The sequence below is a fragment of the Trachinotus anak genome, unplaced genomic scaffold (assembly GCF_046630095.1).
Source record: "Trachinotus anak isolate AG129_WGS33_773 ecotype Australia unplaced genomic scaffold, CSIRO_AGI_Tana_v1 ptg000031l, whole genome shotgun sequence".
Taxonomy (NCBI): domain Eukaryota; kingdom Metazoa; phylum Chordata; class Actinopteri; order Carangiformes; family Carangidae; genus Trachinotus; species Trachinotus anak.
The window spans coordinates 2,411,521-2,435,533 of NW_027273882.1; the positions used below are offsets into that span (position 1 = coordinate 2,411,521).

General features: G+C 40.5%; 1 protein-coding gene across 5 annotated transcripts in view; it reads right to left on the reverse strand.

The window, feature by feature from the left end:
- Positions 1-24,013, reverse strand: part of ncoa1 (nuclear receptor coactivator 1) — a 52,328-nt gene that overhangs the window by 11,232 nt on the left and 17,083 nt on the right. For all 5 annotated transcript variants that reach the window (XM_071467901.1, XM_071467903.1, XM_071467899.1 and 2 more), the window contains 9 exons: positions 23,750-23,976; positions 11,398-11,503; positions 7,183-7,349; positions 6,496-6,602; positions 6,157-6,334; positions 4,402-4,581; positions 2,572-2,664; positions 1,302-1,442; positions 51-198 (listed from right to left, as the gene is read on the reverse strand). In XM_071467901.1, the coding sequence (XP_071324002.1) occupies positions 51-198; positions 1,302-1,442; positions 2,572-2,664; positions 4,402-4,581; positions 6,157-6,334; positions 6,496-6,602; positions 7,183-7,349; positions 11,398-11,486 (1,103 nt within the window). In that variant the 5' untranslated portion in view covers positions 11,487-11,503; positions 23,750-23,976. The remainder of the gene's footprint in view (positions 1-50; positions 199-1,301; positions 1,443-2,571; positions 2,665-4,401; positions 4,582-6,156; positions 6,335-6,495; positions 6,603-7,182; positions 7,350-11,397; positions 11,504-23,749; positions 23,977-24,013) is intronic.

Sequence of the window (24,013 nt, forward strand, 5' to 3'; positions counted from 1 at the left end):
TGGTGTGCACTGAAACCTGTACATTTGTGTGTGTGTGTCCATCACGGTACCTGTCAATAGTGTGAATGCCCATAATGAAGGGCTGTACGTCAGGGTTGGGGGGGCAGCAGAACTTGCAGCGGGTCTGAGCGCTGAGTGGGGTGCCATCGCTTAATGTGAAATGGTACAGCGGGCTGATGGCGCTACCATGGGTCATCACTGTTGGGAGAAAACACACACACACACACACACACACACACACACACACACACACACACACACACACACACACACACACACACACACACACACACACACACACACACACACACACACACACACACACAGAGAGAGAGAGAGGAAGAGGCAAACACAGGGTTTAGGCTTTGGTCTCAGGTCCTGTCTTCATTCGGAGCTCTGGCTCCTCCTCAGGCCGAAACGATTCCTTTACATCGTAGCTGCACCATAAGTAATTTGGATAATTCAATACTGGCCTCATCCCTTTATCCTATTACCTACATGCATCATTTAATGCTTGATTTAAGTGTGTTAGCAATGTCTAATGTTCTCTTGTGACACAGGATGAAGAAGAGGAAAGGTTTGCTATGGAAACAGATTCCTGGATCAGGGAGATCTCATGTCTGTACTGAAAGACAGTTCTGTGTTGTTTGCTCCACCCGCACTTGATCCTATTGCTTAAATTCAGCTTGTGAATTTTTGGCATGTACTTGTAAATGTGAAGTAGTTTGGCTGCAAGCGTTTGAACTTTTGGAAACAGTCTACATCCCTCTCAAGACTGATAATACTGCTTTGGTGTTAGAGGTTGAAATATGACCAATTCAGTTTTCATTTTATAGGCAAAATCCCTATAAAATTTAATTTCTACAGCTATTCTCTTTCTAGTTAACTGAATATCTTTGTGTTTCAGACTGTAAGCCAAAAGCAACTTCAAGACATCAGAATGGGTTCCAGGTAATTCTAACAGGCATTTTCTAATGTTTTAAAGACTAAATAACTCATAGATTAGTCTGAAAACAAACGGCCGATTAATCAATGACGAATAGAATTGTTAGTTGTTTACTCTCTGTACAGGAAAGCAGAAGAGTGGAGAGTAGAATAGACAAATCTGAAAATACACTATCTAAGTTTGCATAAAAACATGTGCTGCGAGTATGAAAAGTTATTGAAATTTAGCATTCAACTCAATCTATTATAGTGGTAGTGAAGTAGTGCTGAAACTCTGGTAACCATGGCAAAGCTTGCAGAGAGCGTGCCAATGATTCTTGAGAGCAAAGCTCCAACAATCAATTGTGGCTACTCACCCTCATGCAGCAGCTTCTTGGCGTGGGAGGGCTCTTTGCCCTGCGGCTGAAAGAAAGCGTAGATGCACTTCCTGACCAGGTCCTCCCAGCCAGGCCGGCCTGTCGCTCGCAAAGCACTAGTTTCTATGGAGATGATCTTCCCTGGAGGTGAGCACCACACAAGCACAAACGATCAGTCTGCACTGATTTCAACATCTGCAGTGAACTCTACACATCCAGGGTTCACAGGTCTGTCATCCTCATGAAGAATTCTATAATTTTCTGAGTTTAATTCTGAATTCAGTCCAACTCATAGATACATGTCTAAAACAAGATAGAAATGACTGCATATTCTGCCACCTTCCTCTAATGTGACTCATTCCCCAACATATCTCATCATGACCACAAATAATTCCTCTGACTTTAGCTTTGTGAACCACACCACATGTATTGTTATGTCTTTTATTCGCACTCATACAAAAATTTTTTTTGTTTTCCTTACACATGAGAACAAGACAGATACAGCTAAAAACAAGGTCAGCAAAGCTGAATGAAGATAGGTAAACAAATTTATTGGTGAAAAAAAAATAACAAGCCTCAATGAACAACATACAATGCTGTTATACAACTCTAATACTTGTGTAAATTGAATACAGCAGTGCAAGGCCGCAGAGTGCAAATAGAGCTGGAATAAATACCGAATGGGTAATGTAATAATTTACTTTACACCCATGAATTAGGTGGTTATGTGCAATATATGCACATATCTATATCCCAGTGGTTCCCAACCTTTCCAACTAATGGCCCACTTGGCCCAAATCTCAGAAATGTTTGCCACCCACATCCAACCCCATAACAATACAAAGGCCAAAAGATGCCTTCTCAGACTTTTTATTACAATGAAAATGATCAAACATTCAGGACTGAACTGAGAGCAGGGGAAACGTGTAGGAAGCTCCACAATCTCCACAGTGATACACCTTAATACAAGAGTTTTCAAGATCATTTTGTTTTAAAACATTTAAAAATATTGTACATTGTACTATTCTGCAAATGGTTTGTCGACCCACTTGCAATACCTTCCTGACCCCCTGTTGGGCCGCAGCCCACAAGTTGGGAACCATTGCTATATACAATATAAACAGCATGCAAAGATTTATAATCCTGACAATCATATCATACACCTGTGTGTTTGTTTGTTTGTTTTTGTGTGTGTGTGTGTGTGTGTGTGTGTGTGTGTGTGTGTGTGTGTGTGTGTGTGTGTGTGTGTGTGTGTGTGTGTGTGTGTTACCTGTGGGGTCCTGCTTTGTGATGAAAGACTCACTGCTGACAGGCTGGGTGCGAGGTATCCGACAGGCAATACAGATCAGGCAGCTCTGCAGGTCTGAGGAAAGACAGACAGAAAGGTGAGGTTCATGCCTGTGTGTGTGTGTGTGTGTGTGTGTGTGTGTGGTACTGGCAGCCAAAGACAACAAAGAAAAAAACAGATATGGCACCTGTGTGAGCAGATGCTATAATTATCAAGCACGAAGATGCACAGTGGTGAAATAAGACAACTGAATTCTGCAGGCCGCCACATGATCATGTTGCACCTAATACTGGATTTATGTTTCTCTAATATCCCTCTCAGAAACATACAAGCAGAAGATAATCACAACCTGCCAAAACTAAAAAGTCTGACCATCATTTTTTTTCTCTGTATAAATGAGCCAATCAAAGCTTGGACCTGTGTCGAGCGAGCTGTCAATCACATCCGTGATGCAAACAACAGACGCAGGGGCTCAAAAATCAACATTAATAACAGAAGGAAGTAGGTTACAGTTTGATATGAGTGAATTCAACCCGCAAAGCCAGATGTTATCAAAATGACTGGAGCTCAATAGCACAGTAAATCTGCAGTGCAGGAACCACATCACACACTTTTATCAAGGCCAATGCACCAGTGGCTCCGAAATATGACATGTCCTCCAAGAATCTGGCTGCTGTCCAAACTGGTTAAATAGTGAGAAGTGTGATAGTGGAACCATGTTTTAAAACCTTGACTTGTGAGCGAAGAGAAGAAAATATGAGATTAAAAAGCTGCAGGAAAAATATTTATCTTTCAACAATTTGTCAGTTTTTTAAGAGGCAAACCAATCATTTTATTGACTGGATGAATTCCTGACACATTCCACATGTACTCTCGACAAGATAAATAGATTTTTTTTAAAAGCGTCAAAGGAGTCACTGAAATTATTTTTCCTTATCTTCTCATCTTTATCTGCTCATAGATATGATCAATATTTAATTTTGTGGTAAAAAATATATTGTAAATTAAAAAAAAATCCTCTTCTGTATTAAAATGTTAAATCTCCCTCCTTTCAGCCTCTCAGAGGGAACAAAAGTCCCGACCATTTCAATGATTCATGAGTGGAAACTCTGTGGTCACTGGATAAGGTGAATTTATAAGCAAGAGGTGGTTAAAGCAGTTGAAAGGATGATTTCAGCTTTTTTTTCCTTTTTTTTTTTTTTTTAATACCATCTACACACAGTGGTTTCAGTTCCTGGTTTTCAGTAGCTTTTGGTTTTGCATGGATTTTTTTAAAGACAAAAAGTAAACCTCAAAAAAGTGCTTGATCCTGAAATAATAGGGTCATGGGTCAGGAGTCTCGTGAGAACATCAACAGCTCACTGCTGGTGAGGAAGTGCTACATTTCTGATGAGGGTTATGACACATGATGGAAGAGGACTGGAACAGAACGATGTGTGTTAAGAATCACAACCAGCTCTGCCCGTTCAACGGCCTCTAATCTTGGAAGTCAACACAAACAACAGTTTGTGGAGTGACTGAGCCATCATGACAAAAGACACAATACTGCTAAAGAAATGACAAACTAGCTGCAGCACTGAGACACCACTTTTTAAATAAACTTCATATGCATTGTTCAAAACAACGCCAAACAAGAGCTAACGGGATAATACAAAATAAAATCAAGGGAAAAAGACAGAAATATTAAAATCAGCTTTCCTTGCTGCTATACTGAGCATATATTTATACTTATGGCTTTAAAAACTGAACCACTGATTGAGTCTGTGTAGGAGAAGCCTGCGGACTGAGTGCACTGGTTGTGTTTGTACGTACCGTCTCCCTCCTCCTGCACGGCCCGTGGCTGGGAAACGGTGAAACACTGCATGATCTCGTACTGCTGCCGCGCCTCCTGATTTTCCGAATCCACCTCGTCCGGTGGCCTCTTCAGCATACGACAGTTAAAGGTGTGGCTGTTCCTTCGGCCAGGCTCCTGTGGCCATGGCACACCGTTTACTGGACAAACAAAACAAAACAAATAAGCCAAGTATGAATGAGGGAAAATCTACAATTCACTTGTTCAGAAACTTCCCTAATGTCCACTATTTCACTGTTAAGCTGTCTCTTTACTCCATAAGCATGTTGCTCCACAAGTTTTTAATCTAGTGATCATCTGATTTCCATGAAATCCTGCTAAACATGAGCTGATGCCGGGCTGTTTTGATGCATATTGTGCATTTCTTAAAGTCAGTTTTCTGCTGTAGGTTTGCTTGCTGTAATTATTCCTCCTGTTCACACTGGCCCTGAAGAGATCCCCTCTTAAAGTCTCAAGCATTTCCTTGCTGAGCTGCTGTGGAAGGACAGGAACAAAAAGAGGGAATTTTGTAGCAAAATTGATTTGGACAAAATCAAACCTTCTTTATCTTAGAGAGCAGTTGCATTGACGCCGAAAACCTGTGTAGATTTACTTTTTTTCCACACAGAAAATCAATCAGGAATTGTTAAGCAGAATTGATAAAGGCATTTTGTATCAATAAAATCTTATCATTTACCACCCCATTTTTCTTTTTAACTTCGGTTCTATGAAACGCTGCTATTGCTTTTACACCTGCTCTTTCCAGATAAATCAGAGGCAGCAGCTATTTGTATGAATTTCCATTCTCTCTTTTCATAATTTCTGCCCCTAAACTGAAACAGCTAAAACGCACACAGATTACTGTAGGAGAACAAACAAGACATGTTCCTCCATTTCAACTGTGTAAAACATTGGTGTGGGTTTTTAGTAAATGAGGACAAACACAATTGCAAATACTTAATAAGCAGCTAAAAAAAGAATTCATGATGTACTGAAGGAGCCTCTGTAAGAATCAAGTGTCTGTGTGGGCAAGTTCAACAGCAAACATTTTTTCTATGGGAGTATGTTTTGAAGAGAGCAGAGCTGTAGTGACTGGCTCAGAATTAAAAAGATCAAGAGAATACAACCTCGTCACCCCCTGAACTCTGTTATCTTTTGTCCTTATATGACCCCCCCACCCCCTTCTTCTCATGCCCCCTCTGTTTTCATTATATTCTCTGCTCAAGGTTGAAGCAAAAAATTAAAATAGGAAAATCACAGTGAACAAACTCATTGCTTCCCTCCTCAAACTCACCCACACACAAACACACACACAAACACACACACAGCCTCGCTGCTCTTACTTCACTCCTCCTTTCCTCTCCTAGCACATTCCCCAGTGTTGTGTAGCCCATTTACAACTGTGTAAATTCAAAATTTCCATATTTCATCCTCCCACCTTTCTTCATACCTGGTCAAACTTGCTTCAGCTTCAAACTTGCCTCAGTTAATTATCTGTCTTAAAGACTGTGTACTGATTTTGCTGCCAAAGCCCTTCTCCCAAGTTTTATTGCCTCCTTAATAGGTTTCATTGGCATGGAAACCATCCAGTTTGAGGACGCTGAAAATATAATTACCAAAATATCTTTTAACAAATAATGGCTATTGGCATCTAAAGCTAGGATATGTGGTGTTACACAGCAGATTGCATACACACTCAGTCTCCTCAGTAAAACCCGCTGTCCTTGACCACTCACCGAGGCTTTTGGGCAGAAGATTTCGTACAAATTCATTGTGGTCTCCCACGTGGAGGATGCTGTAGACGCTTGAGGTCATCAGCTCCTCCTGGGTGTATCCGAGGTAACTCATCACGTTCTCAGAGACAAAGACGATGCGGCCCTCTCGGTTGACGACAAAGAAAAACCCATCAAGGGCCTGAGTAGGAGCGAGAATAGAGGGAGGAGGAGTAAAAGAAAATCTAATTAATTTGTTGTTGTACTATTTTGTTTTGCTGTTGTGTTGAGCTGGAGTAAAAAAAAATAAAAAATATCTCGGGGGTGGTTGGGGGGGGGGTATTCTGTGTGTGTATTGTTCACCTCTAGCAGCATGGGCCCCAGTGCCTCTTTCTCCACCAGCCCCTGGCTACTGGAGGAGATGTCGCTCTTCTGCACCTCGTCATCTGGAGACAGAAGAGCTGCTTTCTCTGTCGGGAGAAAACAAACACACATCAGCAACGTGGACACACACACACAACATGTCTGTACATACACATTTAAATGAAGTGAAAGTCTGAGACTTGAACCCTAAAGCCATCGATAAGCTCACTCCAAACAGGCTTCATGTTTTCTGAATATCTGTCCATATAACAACAATAATAATAATAATAATAATAATAATAATAATAATACATCTACTCAGAATCCATTAATAACTGAGACATGCTTGTGTTTGGCAGAATTAAAATTAATGTTTTAGTTTCTATATAAAACCTGATTATGAAATCTGCATAAGATCACATTCTGATAAATATTTGGGTGGGTAGATACACGGCTTATTTTTCATTTATTTGAATTCTATTAATTACAAAAAAATAGAATCTAATTATTTCAGTGTGATAAAAATGTTTTTTTTATTTGTTTGAATTATTAATTAAAAAATCAAGTGTGCAAACTTCTTCATGCACAGGGCATAGTTTTAACTTCTCACACTTTAGCCTGGTGTGTGTGTGTGTGCGTGTGTGCGTGTGTGTGTGTGTGTGTGTGTGCGCGTGTGTATTCCCTCACCCTGCTCGCGCCGTTTGATCTGCTGGATTTGGTCCACGGTGCTCTTGAGGATGTGGCACTTGTCGGGCTTGGAGCTGAGACTAGCGATGTCGCCCATGTTGGACGACAGCAGCTCAGCCAGCTCCTCGATGTAGCGGCACTCCAGCTCCCGTTTCCGCTTCTCCAGGCTGCAGCAACAGACACACGTGAGGACGCAACGTGAGTTTTAAACATGCAATCACTCGCATTCATCCAAACATGCACTAGGGAAGTGACTTGTAATTCAAAATTTTAAGGCTGCAGCCATCCAGTACTTTCACTATCAAAGTCCTTTTTATTTCATTCATAAACAAATTAACTTTCTTTGATCCCAAAAACAAGAAAAAGAGAGTCCAAGGTGATGAAATAATAACGAAAGATAAGGGCAAAGGTGTAAATCTTTCTCATTTGAAAAGTTGAAATCAAATATTTGACATTTTTGCATTTTTGCTTTGAGATTGACTGTTTTTACTGTTGTCTGTCCATCATTTCTTTCAGCTCTTCTCACCTCAAAACTACCTGATCACAGAAAACACTCTGCCATGTACCGATGTGGCACATTATAAATGTAACACTGTGGCTGCGAGTTGTATTAACAAAGGTTAAGTCCTGGTTGAAAACAAACCAGAGCTGCACCCATTTCTAGGCAATTGTCTCTATAGTTAATTGTTTTTGTTGGACTATTTGTCTGCTTGCTGTGCGACTGTTGTCTCTTGTTAGACTCTGCATCTGTATATTTCAGCTAGTTGTTGGATGTTATCAGTTGTGTGTCTGTTTTGTGTTGTTTTTGCTACAGACTTTTGATTTTTTATTTTTTTTAATTAGTAAGGATTTTTTTGATTAACTACATTATAAGTGTAAAAGCCCAACGAGGGACAAGAGTTGAAAATTAGCAATGACTATAAACTTTGTGCAACACATTCGTTTCATACTTTGTTTTAAAACTATGTTAAATTGTATTGTCCCCATCAAATGAATAAAGAAATAAACACCTTAGATATAAACAGCAATTTATTATAGTATCTGCACTGCTTAACAAAGGAGAAGGCAGAATCAATAAAAAGAACACCATAAAATGGAAAGTGAAATGCAAATTAATAAAACAAAAATAAGATAAATACTTATATAAATCAACTATAGAAATGTGCAGACAAATGCTTATATTTGATATATAAAACATTTTTTCTTGATGAAATGTTTCCCAATCATCTGTTTGGGGATATTTTTTAGGTCAGACACTAACATTTGGAATAAGCCAACACTGAAAACTGTAATTGTCAATGTGGGCAAAATACAGCGCGTTTGCTCAGTAATTAACTGATCAAACTGTTGGCTGTGAGTGACAGGAACAGAGGGGGAGAAAACACAGGAAAATGGGAAGCTGCTGAGAGACCAGGAGGATGTGCTCAGACAAGAATAAGCTTAATAATTCACATTGTACAAGAGATCCTGCTGAGAGGAAGACAGGGGGCCGCAGGGGGGAACTGCCAGGAGCAAGATGGGTGCGATAGAAAGAGATGGAGGCAAAGGTGGAGAAAGAGCAGGACTGACTCTAAGTGGTTTGTTGTTCTCTTGAACCATTAGTTAATCAACAGAAGCTTAATTAGCATTAATAACATGGGACTATTATTGATATTTAATGAATCGTTTCAGTTTTGAGGGAAAATATCACAGTTTATTGGCTCCAGTTTCAAATAGCGTGAATATTTTCTTGTTTTCTGCAGTGACAGTAAATTGAATGAGTTTGGGTTTTGGACTGTTTTTCACACAGCTCGAATAATCCTTGATTTGAGGTTGATTCTGAGATTAGAGAGTTTAAAAAATCTGACAATGATTCATCAGAAAATAGCCAAATTTGAGATGAACATATATCAAAAAACAAGCATTTTAAATAAGGATTCTTTATATTTGTGTTGTGATCAAGACATGAACTGAGTGGAACAAGGAAACAACTGAAACTTGCTTCCTTATCAAACAACAGGTGGTTTAAATTATCATTTTGAGAGTTGTGAAATGTAAAAGTAACAGTGTACTGTTTTAGTGCAGAGGTTTTTCACCCAGCGGCACTCACTGTCTGTTATTTGTTTTTGTAATATGTAAGCATAAAAGTTACCATGTATTTGTGAGTTGAACACTGCTACAAAATAGTGAATCAGTGTTTAACTGAACCTCTCCAGAGTCTTTGCTCAGCCTTGTGTTTATCCTTATTCTCCAGTTGCAATAATATACTTCCAGACCGACGAGTTACAGCAAGGTATGTGGTAAACATGAAAAAAGAAATGTGTGTATATGTGAGTGTGTGAGTGTGTGTGTGTGTGTGTGATGACAACAGCAAAAGTAGGTCAGTGCATTGCCCAGCCAGAACACACAGGCGTGGTGACCGAGGAAGGGAGGGAGGGAGGGGTGAGGAGGGGGAGGACGCTGCTGTGTGAATGCGCAGGTCGGTGGCTGCGTGTAGTTGCTGTAGAAATACTAGCTGGGCTATTACATCAGCTTACATCAGCTATTGGGCCTTATAGACTCTCTCACTCTCTCTCTCTCTCACACACACACACACACACACACACACACACACACACACACACACACACACACACACACACACACACACACACACACACACAGCACATTCATGCTTTAACCACTGTCCCAGCTTTATCCTAACCTGGATTAACCTTAACTCAGTATCATGGTGCACATGTAGTTCATCATGTAACAACCTTTAACAAAATCTGAGGGTTTTCGCCCCGCCTCCCCCAAAATGGATATAAAAGGCTTCAGAGTTTCAGCTCTGAGAAAGTGGCAGATACACCTCTGTGACCCTCAGGTCACCAACAACACAGTGTTGTCACTCATGAAGCAGCTCGTCTTGTCCTCTGTAGACAGGTTAAGTGGCCGTTAATGAGGTCAAATGATGGTGAGGAGCAACATATCAGCGAGCAGAGCCGTGACAAGTAGGGATGAGGTTCAACAGCATTTCATCAAATCTGAATCCTGTTCAATCCCTGATGCAACTGTTTTAAACAGTCAGTCTGTTGGTTACGGTTTTTATTCCAGGTCAAGTTATCAAACGGTTCTCACTCCAACATGTTGGACAGAGGTTATTTCAATAAAAGACCTGTTGTTCCCTCTTTGTCGTGAGCACCCTCGCGCAAATATAGTGTTTTATTTTGTTGACTCTGGAGCATTTAGACATCCCTGTCATGCTTGTTGTTAACAGCGTCACTGACTTATCACACATTTATTTACGTCATCAGGCTGAAAAAAAGACTCAACAGAGAACGTGAGAGAAAGATTGGATGAGAACTTCACTGGCTGCAGATCTTATCAAATCCGAAAATTTACAAACTTAGAACTGGATTCAAAATGGAGTCAACTATCAGAACTGATCCCTGGCGACGTGCACATACGACAGCTTCATCGCTGCAGTAATGAGACGAAGGAAATATTCTGCTGTTTACATTGTTTGGCGTGATTTCAGTCAGTTTTGCTTCAATAATCTGCCTGCACTCGTCCCTCAAGGCCATCACGCTGTCTTATCTGCTTCATAAAGAACAGACAGGACACGTCTGCTGAGCGCTGTCGTGTACACGTCACGAAGCTTTAAGGAGAAACATCAACGGAGCAGATTCACAATTGTTTTAATGGACAGGGTTAATGGGGTTCATTTGACACATTCATAAAGTTGCTCCCAGGTAAACTGCCCTTTTAAAGTATTTTGAGATTTAATTATTTATATACATTATGTATCTATTTTTGATTTTTTTTCTCTATGCTTTCTTTATGCTATAATCTATGAAAGCAGAATTTAATAACCTAATTACTTTGTCAGAAGATACACCTGCTATTAAACCCCACTTTCATACAAATGCTACGTGTCCCACTGCAGACAGGTTATGAGAAAACTGGCATCTGGGCACAGATATGTAAAAGCCCCTTCCTGTCTTTGTGGTTATTTTGTGTCTCTTTGTGGTTGTTTTTAATCTTTTTGTAGTGATTTAAACAAGAAATGTTAATAGTAACTTGAAACTGAGGCTCGGACCCCTCAGGCACTTGGACCTGTGCCAGTGGGTGTTTTTCAGTTGTATCAAAGCATGTCCCTCTAATTCACATGCTACAGGTTTAACTTCTGCAGTATCTTCTTGCTTCGTGATGCAGTGTCATTAAACCAAACAAAGAACGTGGCCGGGTCTTTACCTTTGCCCTGATGTGTCGCATGGTGAGCCCTTCCTCTTGCGTGACTCCGGCGTGGCAGGGTCCAGGGGGCTTTCCCCTACTGCACTCATTTTCAGCTTCAACTGACCTACAGAGGAGGCACACAAGGTAAAGAGAAAGGTCAGTAACAAAATAAGTGCAACCATTATGGTAAATGCCACAGCTCAACCACTCATTCTCATCTTTCTCTTTTTCTTTTTTTTTAATGAGCCAGAACGAGTATTCTTAGCTTTTGGTAGTTTTTTTTTTTTTCTTTCAAAAACCTCCCAAAAAGTTGGAAACAAGAACCTGGATCTTCTTTCTTTCTGGATAATTCCTGTTATTTCAAGAGAAAATCAAGACAATTCTCTGAGTTCCTTAAATGAAACAGCAGGGTTTAGGTTGGGAGACACAATCATTAGTTACGAAACACCTGTTACTGCCGTACTCTAATGATATTTGCATTTTATTATGGCATCGTGTGCGTGGTGGGGTTCACAAAGTGCACAGCTCACATGAACCTCAGTTTAAGGTCACATTTTCATGATGTTTTCACTGCAGCAGAGCAGAAACAGAAAAGCACCAGATAATGCCGTTGTCTTTATTTTCAGAGTGGTCTCAGTGGCACATGCAAGAACAAAATCAGAGACACAGATATTTGCATATGGGCCACGCTTTCTCAAAAATAAACACAGCAACAAACAAACATCCACATAAATAATAAAAAAATAAACAAACAGCTAATAGATCTGTTAGAGTTGCTGACAAATGTAGAGCTGAAACAATTAGTTGATCATTAGTGATCAATTACAAACGAAAAAAATAAGACGCACCTATTTTCGATTTATCATTTAAGTCATTTTTTTTGTCTCGTGTGCCATAGAATAAAAATGGACATTTAATGATGGTAACTCTAGGAAACTGTGGCAGTAAACATTATACTCTGACATTTAATAGTCCAAACTTTGAATTGATTAAATGAGGAAATAATTGGCAGATTAATTGATGACAAAAGTTATCAGAAGTATTTTACTGAAACATGTATCTGATTTTTTTTCACCAGTGAGAGTTAACGCACAGAGAAAACTTATAAAAGCTGTCGAGAGAAATAAAAATGACGGGAAGAAAAAGTTCACTAAATTCAAACTTAACTCAGATTTAACTTATTCTCATTATATTCTCACATTCCATATATTCTTCATAGCTCACACTGGCAAAAAAAAAAAAAAAAAAAAAAATACTGAAGTAATTAATATGACCTGTATAATGAAGGTGAATCATGTAATTGAATCTCATCTATCACATTGGATCTAGTTAACATTAAAGTATGAATTTAAATGTATTAACATATAAGTGATATTTAAATTTTATGTGGTATTTGGATGAGAACATAGCTAACAGCGACATTACAGCAGCGCTGAAACAAAGGATCCTGGTTCAGTTTGTGCTGGTGTTGGTTTTGCTGCATCACATTGAAAAACCTCCCTCATATTTTGTCTTGTAAGTCTCTGACTCTCCTCTTTTGTCTCCTCTTTATGGACTCGTGCCTGTTCTTTATCTGCAAAGTCTACAGCATTTCTCATTCCCGCACTCACTCCTGCAGCTTCAGGGCGGGGTAACCATGGCAACAGAAAACGCTGCAACATTTGATGAAGCACTCAAACGCTGTATAGGGGATGGTTAAAGTTAACCTGCACAGTCCATTAGGCCAAATATCAAAGTTAAAACCTTTTTAATGGTATCAGAAATAAAATTTAAGACCAATAAACACATAAAGCCTTAAAACCAACGGTACATTTCTGTCCTAACACAGCGTATGTTTTATGCAGGTTATTCAAGACTATTTTCGACCTCATAATACCTCAGATAATGCAATTTAATACCTGTCATACTGACCAAAGTATGAAAAATATCACTAAAAAACAGAGCAAATGATGAGGCTTAGAATTATTTGTGCATAAATGTAGAGATATATCATATTTCTATCACTCCTTCGCAGCTGTATGAACGTGGATAAGCAGCAGAAAATATTTGGATAAATGGCGGGAAGGATTAATCAGTTAAAAAAGAACCTATTTATTAGGGATGCACCGAAATGAAAATTCTTGGCCGAAACCGAAAACGAAAAATGAGGAAACCAAGGCCGAAAACCGAAACACCGAAAGAAATGATTATGTCAATTATATTTTCAGGTGATAAATTAAACCCGACGTGGAGAAACTCTTTGCAGATGCACCCCCTCTTGAAATTTCAGCATTGCATGTTTTGCAAATCGCTATTCGTGGGTCTTTCTCTGAGATAGTGAAATAAGTCCACACCGCAGACATGCTGGCTCTTATCCCGTTTCCCGCGTGCTGCTGGCTGCGCTGTTTGCTCGCGATCCCGTTTCCCGTGAGCTGGACGCGCTGTCTGCCGCGTGATCACAAGTTTCGGCCGTGTTGTTTCGGTGATTTAGGTCTTTTGGCCGAAAATGCACTTTTGGGTCATTTTCGGCCGAAAATTTTCTGTGGCTGAATTTTCGGTGCATCCCTACTATTTATTTAAGTTCCACACATGAACTTTATATGACATCAAAGGCGTGGAACAAAATAATTGTTTCCAAACAGTTTTTGACATTCCTATCCACTGAACTGAAGTCAGTCTTCTTCTCAAGACCTGCAGTGCCTCTGATGATGTGCATTCCTGTCATGTTTAGCAAAGTTTAGGGACAGACAGTGTATGGTATTTTATTTTATTACTACTCTATTATTTTGCCTGTTGACAAAAACAAGTTTCCTGAAAAAACTGAGACATTAATTAGATTGAAGGTCTTTCATTTACACTCGGGAACTGTACAGATTAGTCTTCTTAAGCAGTTATTGTTTCTACCCTCGCTAGTCAGCAGAAATACTAGTCGGATAAACTCACACATTATTCTATTAATGTACATGCAGGTTAACTATTGCCACTGAGATGTCACCAGGCCGCCCACCAGTAACTGGGGCTGCAGCCCCAACAGACAGCAGCCCCCCTCTACCCGCACTAATGCCTGGATGTTGTAAGCAAGCAAACTGGAAAGTGGGGCAGATGACATCTAGTAAAACAGGCTAAATATAAATGTCAGTTTAATCGTCAGGGAACTTAGTCGTTAGGAACATCCCTCCTGACTAGGAAGTTAAAATGCACACAAGACTTCATTCTCTCAGTCTATACAACAACATCCATCTACATAATTATCTGCAAAGCATGAACCTACACACAAAACTGCAGGCAAATGCACAAAATGATGTCAAATCCATGGGCAAGCTGCAAAAAACAAGCCGCCATTGTTACAGTGTTGTGTACTGCTGCAGGGCCATGCTGCTCACACTACGCTAATCCTTCCTGACTGGCCTTGTTTACATTTCACCCCCAATCACCCCTGTCCTCCTTGGCTCCCTTTGCGTTGTTAACACGCAGCACTTAAAAAAAGATCCATCTGACACAGTGAGCAATGAGACAACTGCACATTAGCACTCAATGAAAACACAAATTACCACAGTTCCTGAGACACTGAGTTCAGTATAAATATGAGTAACAGCTACAACTGTAAGTGCGATAACGTCCAGTTTCTGAAATTAGATGAGAGGTTTATTAAATTATTTTTTCAGGAAACAAGACACACAAAAACAGACAAATTAAAGGAGGTGCAGGACTGTGTGCACTCACAAGTGCACAGTGTTTTAGTTAATGCAGCTTAAGTTGCAGTGGAAATGAAGTAATAATCAGCAACATTTTCATGAAATCAATGCTCTTCAAACAGTACATGGCTGCAAAAACACAACAATTCCACAATGTAAAAATTCTTCCCTTGATTAGGGCTTGTTATCATTTGTCGATAATACACCCGAGTTTTGGTTGCAATACCAAAACCACATCTTTTCTGATGCATGTTTGAATTTCTTTAAACATTTGAGAAAATGGTACAGCTATTTTTTGTCATTTTTGCTTCATAAAAAAAAAACCTAAATGATAAATTTTCTGTCAGTCATGTCATTGATTAATCCATTATTTGTGTCAGCTCTGATGTAGAAGAACGGAGGAGAGAGGCGCCATCTTTCCAGAATGGCCTTGCTGTAATAATGCTGTTCAGCCATGATTCCTGACGAGCCCAAATAACGTCTGTGTATTTCATCCAATAGTTCAACACAGGTTGAATTTACTGTCAGGGACAGAACATAAGATGCTGTAGTTACACTTGATGATGTTCCGAGAAACATCGAACGCATCCACTGGATACTCTGCACACCGTGTAACCCTATATAGATGTTTTTCTCTATCCGAGTTCTAACACACGAACACGCTCTTGCTGTGGATCCATACAGTGAAAAAAATTCATATTTTCTATTGAGGGAAACCTGGTGCGTGTGTTCGATTAGCTCGTCAGCCGCTCTACAGTGCCGCTCTAATTGTGTTTCCTGCCACCTGGTACGTGTTAATGATTCAGGCGAACTCATGACAGCTTTTCCTCCACATCACAACAACGTCACACTGTAAAAGGTAATGTGAAGCATACATGATAGGATGAACTCAGTGAACCATAACTGCCGTCCACCACATGGACACAAATGGATACGGACACTTTAACCCAGATACTTGCAGTGTAAACAGCAGGTTTTTCTAAAAAAAAAAAAAATAATAATTTGAGAAGAAAACCTCTCTCTTCTTTTTCAGAGAATAAAACCTATATACACTTATAAAACTGCCTTTGTGTCCTTCTCTCCTGAGATCTCATTCAATCACTCTTTCTGAACGTGTGTGTGTGTTGTTGTAAGCAGCTCTTCTTTCTGTAAACGGTTTACACCCTAATAAAACCTAAATAAAAACCTAAACCTAAATAAAACCATTTCATTAACATAGCTAAGCTGCTATATTCTACTGTTATTATATTTTATTATTACTGTTTTGACTTCTGCTGCATCAAGTCTCACTTGTTATCTTCAATCAGGCTCCATAACTGAGGCTGGACGCTGCATTTATTGCCTGTAAAGCAAGAAGTGCTTTGGGTTTCAGTGAAAGCTGACACTAAGCTGGAGGTATGGTTTCATTTTCAAATATTTATTTAGTTTTAAAGGTACACAGAACTGTCTCAACATATACTATAAATCTACTGCACACGCTGTCATGGGTTTAAAGGAATGAAATGTCAGATGACTGACTGTGACACAGAGCCGCTAAAAACAAAAACAATCAGTGAACTGTCAGGGTTAAAAATGTGACACGTTTATGCTTCCGCCTCCATTTCTTCACTCATGGCGGTCTGTGAATAATTTGGCTTACTGTATTTATTACTATCTGCCTGCAGTCTCCCAAAAAACACTGTCCCAGTGAGAGCCTTGTTGTTTTTTGTTCTGCTCCATAAATTTGCTGAGGTAAGCTAATGTTGATGTGCCACTGTTGATGCTATCAAGACTACAACACTTCCTAAAAGTGCTGCACGTGAAATTAAGTACAGACGCTGAGTGTAAATGAGGCTTTTACTGTGAAATGTCATCAGAAAGTGCTGACAAAAAAAAAACCAAATGAAATAAAAACTGCAGGAGCTTTAAAAGTAATTCAGTTTCGGCTACCGAGGGAGAAGCATAAAAAGGAGTAGTTCGATAATGAGGCGGAGAAGCAGTTCAGGAAAAACCTCTAACATCCACAAAGCACCTGACCTGTCAACATACAGATGGCAGCAGCGTCCACACAATACCAGCAATCTAGACCTGGTGTGTCCTCATGGTAATGTGAAGTGAACAAGGTTTTTTTTCTTTCTTGTGTTGTTTACATGGAGCAGTTATGATTAATCACCGTGCACTCGGGAGGATGCCAGCACCTGCTCCACACTATCTGTGAAACGGATTCTTAAAAATATCAATATCCTGTTAGCAAACAATTTACACCAAGTGAAGTGTGAACTCTCACATATGCATTAACAATGACTTTAGCAGCTCACGCACAAACAAACATAAAATAGGATCATCGACTGGGCTGGAGTCCTGACAGCCAAATGCTCATAAGACACTCATGTTTAGTGCGACTTCTCTACTACTACTACTACAACAACTACTAAAACCACTGCTACGCTTTAAAGGGCAGCGCTCGTCAGTCAGTTATTTTTATTCTAAAAGCGACTTCACAACTCAAGAGCCTAAATTAGTGGTAAAACCTGAATCCACAGGTTGATATGACCCTGTGAGGAAAGGGCCAGATACACGAGGATGTTAAAATGTTCAAATAATCCCTTCTTTTCCCTCCTCTCTCATCTACATTCACACTACAGCTAGATTCACATAACTCTCTCTAAACATTATCACAGACAGCAGAGCGAGCATTTACGCCTTCAGCCAGGTGGTACGGTAAAACACGAGGCTTAATTAACTGTTAAATTTGTGGCTTTAACTGATCCCTTTTGGATGACCGCTCAAGAAGCCACGTTCATAACTCACAGCAGAACTGAACGGGCCACAGCTTGCTCTAACACCCGAGCTGTTTTACATGTGACTGAAACAAGCAGAATTAGAAGTGTCACAGCTGCAGCGAGAACATGGCCTCAGTCACACTTCCACACATACCAGCCGTGCAGTAAACAAAAAAGAAAAGGGGGGGGGGGACACAACAACCTTTAGTCTAATCCACACACCTGCACCTTCTGACCTCAACCCCCCCCCACCCCCCTCCCTCCCACTCTCTCTCTCTCTCTCACTCTCTCTCACTCTCACTCTCTCTATGTGACCTATGGTAGAGGGTCAAGCCTTCAGTCGCCAAAGAGGAAGAAGAAAAAGCAGCGGCGGCAGCAGCAGCAACAGCGCAGCAGAAAAAGCCCTGTGAGAAATACAGTCCACTGCCTCCACAGGCTCTCCATTACAACCGCCTGCCAGCCGTCTCAGTGTCTTTAGGTTTGTCTTTTTCCTCTCAAAGCGTCCTCCTCCTCCTCTGGTTTCTCATTTCTCAAGCTGCACTGATCACTTCACACACACATACACACTCTTAACGGCAGCAATGTATGACGTGCAGGGGGGGGTGGTGGTGGTGGTGGTGGTGGTGAGGAAGAGACCACCAGGTAGAGAGTGGGGAGTGAAGAATGTAGATTACCAGGAGAGAGGTAGAGGGAGGAAAGTGTAAATGAGGAGAGGTGGGGAGAGACAAGAGAGCAAGCCATTCTTCCTAACGTATATACAACCTCTCACCTGTTTTATCTTGCAGCCTCCTTTGAGAATCTACAGCTGGTGTTTACACCAAATGCACCATAGATAATAATATAAATACAAGTGTTTTGTAAATCCCAGTGAACAGGAGCTTTTAACATCTAATACTGTGCCATCGTGAAGAGCTGCAGGCTGTTTGAACTGTTCATCGCCCTGAAATGAAGCTGAGGAAACTGACACAGGCAAATAATATAATCTGGCCTATTTGACTGGGACCAATTTGTGTCAACATCAGCACTTTTTCATTCAACTATGAATCAGGTAGGTCACTGTCTGTGTGTGGATAACCAGTCAATTATATCTGCAGCCATACAGTCATTTTTTTGCCCAGTGAGTATGATGTAGGCATTAGGCTCATAGATCCAATCCAAAAACTGTTTGATCAAGTGAATAATTAAATGAAATAAACAAACAAAAACACACTGACAACACACAGGAATGTGTTTCCACCACGCCTGTAAACACTGCTCAGCGCTGGCCCATGGTTGCAACAGTTAGTCCAATAATCTATTCGTCAATTAGTCTACAATGAATTAATCAAATAATCCTTTCAGTCATTTTGAAAGTAAAAATACCACATGTTCACTAGTTCCATCTTCCGACATGTGGAGATTTTATGTCACACATGATAGTAAACTGAGTATATCTGAGTTTTAACCTGTTGATGGGCATTTTGATTTTTTTTTTTTTTTTGACATTTTGTGGACAAAACAACTAATAAAGAAAATAACGTGCAGTACAGTCCTCATCTGCTGCCCTGTCTGAGTCCAACTGCTGAAGTCCAGTTTATCTTGTTTGGCATCTTCATCACTGTCAGCAGAGTGGTGATGAAGAGCTGCAGGGGTCCTTTAATAACTTCAGTTCTCAGGGCTTTGATGCACAGTAACACTGTACAAACTGTCCGTTGCGACTTGAGCGAGAAACTCCTCGACTTCCTCAGAGAATTTATCAATTTTCATGTCTTTCTTGAACAGACCTCAAACATTTCTCTCTGTAATCACATCATCACAACACTTGAGTGCTGAGTACTGGATAAACACACAGACATGAGATCAGACGATTCTGTTCATAATCTCAACTAATTGAGTAGTAATCGCCGTACTTGCTAATGAAATGCCAAGACACTGCAAAGAAAACAAAAAATGCAGTGAAAACTATTTTCTACATGAGCTCATCACATTGCTCCTGCACACAGCGTGGCCCCCCCTCTCTGCTTCACTGACTTGGTACAGCCCAGGAGAAGCTGCTCAGTCACTGTTGCTAAGGCCCACCCTCGTGAATATAGGACATGACCAGAGAATGTATACAGCCTCTGTCAAACAGGGCCACAGTGCACCCACTCCCCTCATGTATCCACATGTGCAGCATGAAACATGTGGATGAGTGAAGTTATGCATTAATTGCGACTGTTAATGTGCAGCTTGCAGCTTCACCACAGTCGAGATGGTGCATTTAACTGAGCAGCAATCGTGCGTTTCTGTGAGCACACACCGTCTGTCTGCATGCGGCTTCCACATAAGGTCAGGTTTAGGGTCAGTCCACTCATAATTCAGTCAATAAACAATCTGAGTCTGGCATTAATCAGTTCATAAACCAGTACAGGCAGGCCTCTGCCTAACTGCATCACTAAGCTCAAACTTTTTTCAACAAATTAAGAAAGTAATCACGACAAAATTTGGATCTAAATCATTAATCATTAATTATCTGTGTTGGATCTTCGATTTAAAAATAGGCAGCAATGGGTTTTAATATCTAAACAAATGTCATGACCTTCACTTTGAACACAACACTCTTTTAATTTGCTTAATTTCAGACTTCTGCAATTTCCATTTGTGTGTATTTTGCCAGAGAAAAGCAGAACAACACCCACACTGCAACAACATACTGAACGAACTGTGTGATTACTGTATGTTGTTTTTTTTTTTAACCCCTGAGCCACATCAAAGACTAATTTCTGCTGCTTTGTAACGGCCAACAATGTTTTTCTGAATCATTATTTGCAGAATTTAACGGCTTCGCCACCTTCACACAACAAAATCCCACGCTGCTGCATGTACATGTCTGCAGAGAGGTGCTCTTATCTGGTGAGCTACACTAATTTATCAGTGCCGCTCCATAAAGAACAAAGAAAACAATTACAAAACCACTCGCAAAAGTTATATAACCTCTAAATCCACAGAGAAATACTTTGAACAACTGATTCTGTGTGGAATGTCACCTCATTTGCTCCTTTTATCTCACCCATATTTACAGACAGCTTTACACTCTTATCAGTCACTTTATTTATTCTGCATCTGACTCACCTCAAATGTCTCAAAGATGTTGTTTGACATGAATCCAGTCAGAGCAGACAGACCTGAAAAGTCTGCGTGCAAAAACAATGCAACTCTGACAAAGGCATTTTAAGCATTTTCACTGTTCATGAAACTGAAAGTTATTGTCCTGGTTATCTGATTAGTTATTAAGGTTGTCAAAAGTCAGTCAAAATAAAAAAACAAAAAAACATCACAATTACCATGGTGTAATCTTCAAATGTGAAATTGTTATGTTCAACCAACAATCCAAGACAAAACACAGATTAAATTTTTACTGTCATGGCGGACCATAAAAACCAGCAAATATTAACATTTAAGGAGCTGGGTCCCTGATCTTTTCTGTTTTCTTTGTCGTTTTGCTTAAAAAATTACTTAAAACATGCCCCGGTGGGTCACCTGGAAGAGCGCATACCATAAAGGCTCAGTCCTTACTGCAGCGGCCCGGGTCGAAGCCGGGCAATAAAAATGCCCTCAAAAAATAACTTAAAAGACTTAAAGTAATCAATGAATAGACTAATCAAGCACGATCTTCACTAAAATAGAAACATTTTTCAAAGCCTCTAAGAAAATCATTTTCATACTGCGGCATTAACAGAAACTAACAGCGACAGGGAAAACGTGAACAACTCCAGGTGTCGTGTGTGAAGGGGATTTGTGGGAAATGGGTTTAAAGGGGCGATCAGGAAGATTTCAGAACCTGTAGTTCCTGGTGGTGACAGTAAATGCAGTTTAATAATACAGCTCACAGATTTCTGAAGGCAGCAAATCAAACTATTGTCATTTTAATAACGAAGCCAGGAAATAATTAGCCTTTCCCATCATTCATTTCATGCTGCACATGGAGTGAGTCTGCCAACAGCAGGGCACGATCAGAGGAGCTGGTTACCTCGCTGAGAGGTTGGAGGTGTAGGCGTGTGTGCGTGTGTGTGTGTGTGTGTGTGTGTGTGTGTGTGTCTGTCGCCTGCAGCTCTTCATCTAACAGCTCACTGCTTGTTCAATCACTCCCTACAATATTTCAAACTGATCCACTGTCAAAAAAAATGCCACAAATATTTCGTTGACACATTTTTGATGAACCTTCGCTCACTGACAAACGCATTACATTTCCTGTGCCTCCTTCATAATAAAAGTCAACTCAAGTTTTGCCACTTAAATGCTTTTAATTTCAAGCCGCAGCAGCAGAAAATTCTGTTTGCATTAGCAGTACAGACACCCAGTCTCTAATACTACAAATATATCAATATTGGAATACTTTCATCATTGAGCCATAGGCTCAAGCAGCACTGTGTCACCTCATTCAGCAATAGATCGTGATTTAACAGACATTTATTCAAATGAAAATCTTCCAAGACTGCCTCTAAACATTCAAAGACACTGTTGTGGTCCTTTAAGAGTCCCCTGCTTCTCGACTGAATACCCTGGTAAGTCCCAGTCCATTGTTTCCCACCATCTGTGTATACCCAGATCCAGGATGTTTACTGAGAGGGAGACATAACCTTGGACTGCACACAATTCCTCTGAGACCTCTCAGTTAGCCCGACTCCTTAGTGTATAGAATACATAGTGTAGAGCAGTCTGCAGTGGTGAGGTACAGCCAGCGCACTCACATTTCTCATCTGTGTAACAATGGGAGCAGAAATCTGAGACCTGAGGAAAATAAACATATCCTGAAATATGTAAGACACAAATTTATACCGTAGTGCATCGAAACGGAACACAAAAAATGTTTAATTCTAATCTGAATAAAATATGTTACTGAATACAGCGTTAAAATGATACATAGTTGATGATACAACAGGCTCCTTGGTCCCTTTGTGCGTCACCTAATTTTTTCACTCATTTTCAACCTCAAACACGTTCACTGCCAGGCTGATTATTCCACGTGAATATTCATCAATTATTGGACTCCGCGGTCTCCATGTAACGCTCTGTAACTTGAAGTGTGAGTGTGGGTGGGTGTGTGTGTGTCCTCATTTCAACTCGTGAGGCGCTTTGGGAGGCCGAGTTAGACACGCTGGGATGTTCAGAGCCATGCAGCCGGTCTGGGGGCCCCCAAGTCTCAAAGAGCACAGCACAGGAGATTAATGCAGAAGGGCCGGTGAGATAGAAGCATTATCTTACTTGACCTTTTCTCTAAACTAGTCCTTTAGCCTGAGCTAACTCTCTCTCTCTCTCTCTTTAAAATGAAATTGACAGGCTCTGAAGTCTGTGTTGAGACGGTGAAGAGAGTCTTTCACCATTCAGCCAATCATGCACTTCCAGTTATTTTTTATTTAAATTAAACATTTCTCACTGTTTTTCACATGCACATCGTTTGTAGACTAGTCCACTGATTGAAAATATAACTGTCAAAATAATAGCTGATGACAGTTGCTAGCTCCACTAGCAACATTACAAAACAACATGAAAGCCATTCATGGTCCATGTCTGCACATGAAGTCCACGGCTCATTTTCAGCTCATTACAGCAAAGTAACCAGCTCCAGTGTCTTGCTGTACTTCTCTGAATATTGACTATTGACCTCTGTTCGCCTCCACCACTGCCTTCCTACAAATATGGCCTCAGTCCTTAGTTAGAGGCTCAATTTACACTAAAACAATAAATAAAACATGTTTTTTCAGTCGATAATGTAAATAAAGAAGCAGAGAGAAGAATATTCTGGTGATATTCAGGTAGAGTCAATGCTGAATAATAAACACAGTTATTTAGGTTTTACAAGGCAAACTGCAGAATGGGCCGTGAGCTGCAACACTGGATTCACCTGTGGCTTTAAATGAGACACGCAGCAGCTCTTAAACAGTGCACGGTGCTGACAGGCCATACTGTACTTACTTGATCTAGGGCTCCAGTGGGTGAGTCATGTGGTGGCTGTGGTGGCCTTGTCCAGGGCTCAGAGCAAAGCTAAAGGAAGGGAGGGGAGACTGGGAGGGGGCGAGATCAGTGGTGGCCAAATGGCTTGGAGTCGAGACGATGGAGCGGTGGTGGTGGAGTTATGGCTCCACGGCCACTCTGTCACACGGCACCATCCCAGGTGCACGGAGAAGCCTGTTGGCCTCAGACTGGAAAGGAGAGCAGAGAAAAGAGGAGAGGGTCAGC